At 50.3% G+C, this 7,698-nt stretch overlaps 1 protein-coding gene across 2 annotated transcripts; it reads left to right on the forward strand.

Moving 5' to 3' along the window:
* Positions 1–4,279: 4,279 nt before the first annotated feature.
* Positions 4,280–7,670, forward strand: Lin7b (lin-7 homolog B, crumbs cell polarity complex component). 2 transcript variants are annotated; one of them, XM_047529025.1, is made up of 6 exons: positions 4,280–4,363; positions 4,797–4,915; positions 5,187–5,258; positions 5,880–6,089; positions 6,994–7,214; positions 7,560–7,670. In XM_047529025.1, exons 1-6 carry the CDS (start codon positions 4,327–4,329, stop codon positions 7,579–7,581), a joined length of 681 nt encoding a protein of 226 aa, XP_047384981.1. In that variant the 5' UTR covers positions 4,280–4,326; the 3' UTR covers positions 7,582–7,670. The 2 variants fall into 2 exon arrangements, with proteins under 2 accessions (XP_047384981.1, XP_047384982.1); XM_047529026.1 differs by having other exon boundaries at positions 7,051–7,214.
* Positions 7,671–7,698: the final 28 nt, after the last annotated feature.

The following is a 7,698-nucleotide window of genomic DNA, read 5'->3' on the forward strand; positions in this document are numbered from 1 at the left end:
TTTTCTGCAGAAGTTTCTGGATGAGGGGCTGGGGAGATAGCTCAGTCAGTAGAGTGCTTGCCCTTGTAAGCACAAGGCCCTGGGTTCGATCCCCAGCACCAAAAAAAAAAAGTTTCTGGATGAAATTGAGACAGTGCTGAGAAGACTCATTGTGGCATTGAAAAACAAGCACTGGGCCTTGCCGAATCCTGGAGAAGGTCAAGACTGCAACTCCAGGAGAACAAGAATAGGGTAGGACTAGAGGCAGAGCCTGTGTATAGCACACCAACCTCCTGGCAGGACTCAAAATGCCCCAAGCTGGGCATGTGCGTCTTGGCTGATAAAAGTCAAGACCTACTTTTGTCTTGGAACTCTCAGCCCAAAGGCAAACTTGACCCGTGTGTCAGTTAAATCTGATATGCAAGACTTGACTGTTTTTTAAGGTGCTTGGTCTTTAAGCATACAAAGATACCCAGCATTTGAGAAAAAACTGCATCAAAAAATATGAAAGAAAAACAAATGATTTAGGAAGAACTCAATGCCTTGTATTGGACTAGGTGTAGTGGCACACACCTGTCATGCCCTCTACTCAGGAGATTGAGGCAAGAGGATAGCAAGTTTGGGCCAACCTGAGCAACTTAGCTAGACCATCTCAAAAAGGCAAGGGATGCAGTTCAGTGCTAGAGCACTTGCCTAGCATGTGCAAGCAAGGCTCTGGGTTCAGCCCCAGAAGTGTGGATGCGTGCACACACAACACCTTTCATTGGTACATTCCTAATAGACATCTCACATGTTGCAGGTAGACTTCTGGTAAAGAATAGCAATTTTGGGCTAATGTTAATGTTGCACAGATGGGTCACCCAGACATATCAAGATGTGAAAGGCATTGGAACAACCCAATGTAGACAAGACTTGAGAATATGATCCCTTTTGCACTTCCTATTAACCTTTGCATCTTGCATAAGGGTGTTCAGCAATTTAGCATTGGGAATTAGATCATCCAAAAGCAACAGTTTTCCAGGTACTGAGTTCCAGAGGTTCAGGGCAAAATTCCCAGACGGAGGACATTGAGCTCATACAGCTTACCCTTGCATTTCAACCCAAGCTGCTCAGCCATTGCAAGACCCCTGGAACTTCGGAGTGCAGCATAACTAGGAGGCTAAAGAGAGAAAGAAACTTGAGCAACCATGCTGTTCTGGGGAGTCCAGACTGGGGAATAAATGTCCCACCCCACCCCCACCCAGGGAATGGCCCTTCTTGAGAGGTGCAGAGTGCCACAATATCAGAGTAAGACTGCAACTGAAAGAACACCTAAAATGAGACCTCGACAGGATTTAGACAGTTGACCTGCCTTCCTCTTTGGAGGAAGACATAACTGCTATGTATACTATTACTTATAGTTAAAATGATCAGCATCCACTCAGAAATTGCCAGGCATGCTTAAGTTTCAAGAAGCCAAAAGGAAAAAGAAACAAATCCAGGGTGATTCAGATGTTTGAGTCAAAACAATATTTTCACAAAATAGGGAAAGATCTGGGATCTCAAAGTCAGTGAAATTCTGAAACGATAGGAATTTAGTAGGTGGGCTTTGTTGATTAGACACTAGTTAACCTGAAATCTTCCTGGTATAAACACTACAAATCCTAGGAAACATAGACCAACCTCAGCAACTTTTTTTTTTTTTTTTTTTTTTTTTTGTGGTACTGGGGATTACAACCTCAGCAACTTAGTGAGACCCTAAGTTAAAATGAAAAAGGGTTGCAGATGTGACTCACTGGTTAAGTGCCCCTGGGTTCAATTCCTGGCACTTAAAAAAATCTCATGGTGGCATGCTCCTGTAGTCCTTGGAATTACAGCAGTATGTAGTAACTTGGAAGGCTGAGGCTGGAGGATCACAAGTTCAAGGTCAGTCTCAGAATTTAGTGAGGTCCTAAACAACTTAGTGAGGCCCTGTCTCAAAAAAAAGTTCAGGGGATGTAGCAGTTCAGCAGTAAAGAGCCCTGGTCTCAATCGTCAGTACCAAAAAAGAAAATTCAAACAAACAAACAAAAAAAAAACCACATAATTGAAGACATATGACATACTATACTAAAATGGGTTTAAATGATTTAGCAGGTATGGTGGTGCACACCTGTAATCCCTGATACTCGGAAGGCTGAGGCAGAAGGGTCACAAATTCAAGGCAATCCTGGACATCTCAGGGAGACCCTGTCAAAAAAAGAGCTGAGAGTGTGGTAGAGTGCTTGCCTAGCATGCAGGAGGTCCTGGGTTCAATTCCCATTTCCGGGGCAGCGGCAGGATGCTTCAATTCAGGAAAGATAATGCCCCAGAATGACAGTTCATGAAGAGCAGATTGAAGCAAGATGCTTCCAAGGAGTTTTGGGATAAAAATAAATAAAAATCTCTGTTGTGTGGGAGACTTGGGGAGAAACTGAGAATGTGGGAAAAGAAAGAAAGGTGTATAGAAATCACCAAAAAAGCAAGGAGCTATTGTTCTTGGAAGGACATGTAAACCCAGAACATGACTTGGACCCTACAGTAGTAGCAATACTGTAAACAGAAATGGTGCAGGCACTTTACAGATGGAACCCAAAGCTGTCACCATTAAAAAGACGTAGAAAGAGATGGGAAAGGTGATGAGAACAGAAAATCTGTATGTAATATATTACCAACACCTAATCTGTAAATCAAGAAGTACCATGTATTTGGATACACCTGTAAGTTGTTACTTTTGGAAAGGGGTAGTTATGAGGGGTGCAGGGACTGGTGCCTTTCATTATTATCCCTTCTCTGCTATCTGACTTTGTTTTTAACTCTGTAAATTACATTATTTTTTGTTAAATAAGTGGGAGGGCTAGCTGGACAAGATTGCTGTTTTCCTGCCAACATGAAAAACCCTTTTCTGGACCCTACATTCCAGTGTAACTAAACCAGGAGACTGGCACAATAGATTTGTCAGAAGCCTTGTCCACATTTCCTATCTCATCCTCTCTAGAGCATGTAATATGTAATACCACTGACCACTCCTATTATTTATTTAATTTTGGTACTGGGGATTGAACCCAGGGTGCTTTACCACTAAACCACATCTCCCGCCCTTTTTATATTTATTTTGGGACAGGATCTTGCTAAATTACTCACTAAATTGCTGAGTTTGGCCTTGAACTTTCCATCCTCCTACCTCAGCCTTCTGAGCATCGGGGATTACAGACGTTCACCACCACACCCCACCACTCCTCTTTTTAAAAACATTCTCTGCTACTGGTTCTTCTCACCTGGATTTTCTCCTATCTTCCCTGTCATCCTTTGCTGTCCTGACTTTTACATGTTAGGAGTCTGGAGAAATAGTCGTAGGTCATCTTTATTCTATATTCTCTTGCACCTGGCATTCTCATACATTCCTCTGGTTTTATTTACCACCTGTGTCCAAATCCCCAAAACTACCTGCAGGCCAGACCTTCTGAGCTCTAGTCCTGGATTATCTGTGATTCCCTTGGCACACCACAGGCTGTGCAAAATCAAAATATCTACTATTCCTCCTCCAGGCAAATGGCACCAAACCACCTAACACTCCTTTCTCCTCCACATCCCGACCCCCACCTAGAGTTCAGCTTCGAGGCTGGTGTGGACACCTTCTATGTCTCCACTTCTATGCTTCCGCCTGGTACTAACCACTGTGCAGCTTGCCAGGACATCTCAGACCTTCCATCCAATTCATTCTCCACGGTGTCAGAGACCTTAAAATACAAAATCAAGTATCCCATTTTACTTTTATAAGTTTGCATGAAGTCCCAAATCCTTCATTTGCAACGGCCCTAAACCATACCTTGCTAGCTATTTCACCTTAATCATAACAGCTCTGCAGCCACGTGGTCACCTCTTGTTGATCTTGTTGACAGAGTCCCAGGACTCCATGGGACTCCCACTCTCAACTCTTAATCACAGGCGTACTTAGTTGTCGACCACTCTATAGAATGGGCGCCCAGTTATAACAATGGGCTTGTCTGTACTGTTCACTATCATGTCTATAGCGGTGGGTCCAGAAGATGCTGAACACGCGTTTGTTGAGCGTGGGAATATGGGGAAAAGATAGGGAGGGGAAAGGTGTGATGGGCAGGAAGCTGGAGATGTGGACCGGGATTCGGCAGACCGACCGAAGCTGCAATACGACGGATCAGAAAAAGAACAGACCAACCCCGCGGCGGGCCAACGTCTCAGCGCCGGGAGCCGAGCGCACGCGGGAGGTCCCTCCGCAGGGGGCGCCCGTCGCCCGGGGCGTGGCCCCGCGGAGTCCCGCCTCCTCGCCGGCGACGGGGCAGGCGGGCGGCTGGCGGCTGTGGCGCCGACATGGCCGCGCTGGTGGAGCCGCTGGGGCTGGAGCGGGGTAAGCGCGCCAGGGGGCCCTGCCCACCCGACCGCCGCCTGCGCCCCAGATCCTGGCCCCGCCCGCCCCGGCCAAGCCCTCGCGATGGGCGGGCGGACCTGGCGGGGTGGGCGGGGCGGGGCGCTTAAAGCCCGGCCGTCCGTGGGCGTGGGAGGGTCACTGGGCGAGCGGCTTGGGCAGGGGCGCCCACGGTACACCCGCACCTCTATGTGTGTGTTGGAGGGGCGTCCTGGACACCTGACAGGGTACCGGGCTGGCGCAGTCACTCACTCCGCCACCCTTGACTCTGCGGGATGTCCGACTGGGCTTTGGCTGCCCTTCCCTGCGCTGTCTTCGCTCGCCCTTATTCCACCTCTCCCAGCATCTCTCGGTGGCTCCGAGTCTTGGTGTCTCTGACTCTCCGTGTGTCTCTACGCCCCGCCCCCGCCTGCAGACGTGTCCCGGGCCGTGGAGCTCCTCGAGCGCCTCCAGCGCAGCGGGGAGCTGCCCCCGCAGAAGCTGCAGGCCCTCCAGCGAGTCCTGCAGAGCCGCTTCTGCTCCGCCATCCGTGAGGTGAGCCGCCAGGGCAGGACACAGCTTGCGGCCGCCGCCGTCCTCCTCGCGATCGTCCCAAGCCTGGGGACTACGCCTCCCGGCAGCTCCCGAGGCGACCCGCCGTGGGGTGCCGCGCTGCAGCTCCGGGGTTCTTTGGGAGTTGTAGTTTCCTCAGGCTCCGGTTGCGGGGTGAATCCTTGGGTGGGAGAGAAGAGGGGTTCCAGGGTCTGGACTACTGTGAGGGAGGAGGGAACTGGCGGCTCCCTGACACTGCTGCGTCCCTGCCCAGGTGTATGAGCAGCTCTACGACACGCTGGACATCACTGGCAGTGCTGAGATACGGGCTCATGCCACAGCCAAGGTAGGCGCCCCCGCCCGGTTGCTCTTGGCATCCCCAGACCCGCACCTCTAGCTTAGTGCCTTCTTAAGGCCAATCGTTCCCATTTCCTCTTTCATGATTTTTGCCAAATCTATACACCATCCTTATGGCTATTTATTTATAATTTCCTTTAAACAACCGCACATTTTAACTTAAATATCATACAAAGGTGTATTTAGCAACTACAAATAGAAGCAGTATCACATGGCTGCCTAGAAGATAACCCTAAACATCTATACAGTGGAATGCCATTAGAACACGGAAATCTGATTAAACTGTAGTTAGATGATGCTTCTCATTGCTCCCTGGAGGTTCTCCGTTCCCTTCAGGCCAGTTTTCACCTGTTAAAAGCAAGATTGTCAAGTGCAGAGTATTCAATTAAACACCACTTGTAGACTTACTTCCCTGACATGCCAGAAGCATGCAATTGAACTCAAAAGGACATGCCATCATCAACCCGTGATTTTGTGTAGAATGATGGCAGGTTCCCTCATGCTCTGGGAAAAAAATCTGGCTCAAATTGCTGTCCCCCGCCCAGATCCCCCACCCTAGTGCACCTGCCCACCATGGAGGGGGTGCTCACCTATGGACACTTTCTCCCAGGCCACCGTGGCTGCTTTCACAGCCAGTGAGGGCCATGCACATCCCAGGGTAGTGGAGCTGCCCAAGACAGATGAGGGCCTGGGCTTCAACATCATGGGTGGCAAAGAGCAGAACTCGCCCATCTACATTTCCCGTGTCATCCCTGGAGGAGTGGCCGATCGCCATGGAGGCCTCAAACGTGGGGACCAACTGCTGTCAGTGAATGGTGTGGTGAGTGGAGGGCTGAAGCAGGACTGGGACACCATCTGTAGCAGTCCCTGGTTGACATTCATTCAATGCACTGGCTTAGCACTGCCTCTGTGGCCAGCCCTACGCTGTACCGACCCTGTGAGAAGCTGGAAGTGCCTCCAATACTCAAGGAGTCCCTCTCTAGTGACAGACATAGACCCTGACTGAAATAGTCCTAATCCACAGACGTAATCATGAGGTAGTCCAAAGCATAGTGAAAGTCCAGATGTGGCACCAGTCCAGTGTAGATGAGGGAAGTTTTTGCAGAAGAAGGAATATTTGATTTGGGTGTTGAAGGATGAGTTGGAGTTTTCCAGACAAAGTGAAAGGTATTCCTGGCTGAGAGTGTTATAGGCAGGGGCTGTAACTCTACACTCCTCTGAGATGAAGAGAAAGGGCTTGGTCTGATGGAGGTCTGAGGCATGCAGCTAATTAAAACCAGGTGATTAAAGTAGAAGGCTACTAGGTGATGGGGCCTGCAAGGCTAGGACTTTGCCCTAGGGGTGCTGTGGAGTCATGGGAAGGCTGAGAGTACCTGAGGGAGAGGCTTAGCCTGGATGTACAGAAAGACCCCTCTGGGAATCTGTGGGAGATGGATGGAGAGGGGAGGCCAGGGGAGAAGACAAGACCTGAGCTTCGACCAAGGCTGTGAGTATCAAGAAGAGGAAGTCAAGGAAGGAGGGTATTAGTGGGCTTCTGGGAGGGCAATGACAAGATAGTCTGGCTCAGTGACTGGGGCATGGGATTGTCCCTGGCATGGGGAATCTGGATGTTTTAGAGAGGATGCTGAGCCAAAAGTCAATGACCCTCCCACAAGCAAGACAGGAACCCTTGGCATCTAGGCCAGGCACCACCTCACCAACATTTGTCCCATTTCCTGGGCCAGGGCTGGGCAAGGGCAGCAGGCCCAGGCCCAGCGGTCTTGTGTGGCCCTGCCCTGCAGAGTGTTGAGGGTGAGCAGCATGAGAAGGCGGTGGAGTTGCTGAAGGCGGCCCAGGGCTCGGTGAAGCTGGTGGTGCGTTACACACCTCGTGTGCTGGAGGAGATGGAGGCCCGCTTTGAGAAGATGCGCTCTGCGCGCAGGCGCCAGCAGCACCAGAGCTACTCGTGAGCCCCTGGTCGCCATGCCCCTGGGACTTCTATTGCCTTATCTTAACCCCAGACTCTCAAACCAAGCCAGTGATTCCTGGGACCTTGATGGCCACCCCCAACCCTGGCTCCTCTCCTTGGGCATTCTCACCCTTAACTCCTGGCTCAGGCTCCCTCCTGGGCCCATTGTGGCTTAATTCCCTGGAACTCTTTAGTTCCCTCTCATCCCCACATCCGGAATCTACTCCTAGAATTCCTCGACCCTTACCTGGGCCCTTACCTCAGGAATCCCAGTTCTAACTTTCTCATGCTCCCCAGGGTCCCTTCCCTGAGCCTGGCTCCCCTCTCTTCACCCCCTTGCAGGTCCTTAGAGTCACGAGGCTGAAATCACAGATCTGGACCTTCACCTTCACCCTGTCCCCCTGTACAGTATTTATTGTCACTGGTTCCTTATTTAAAGATCTTTGACCCTCACTGAGTGTCCGTGTATCTGTCTTGAGGT

The sequence above is a fragment of the Sciurus carolinensis genome, chromosome 16, assembly GCF_902686445.1.
Source record: "Sciurus carolinensis chromosome 16, mSciCar1.2, whole genome shotgun sequence".
Taxonomy (NCBI): domain Eukaryota; kingdom Metazoa; phylum Chordata; class Mammalia; order Rodentia; family Sciuridae; genus Sciurus; species Sciurus carolinensis.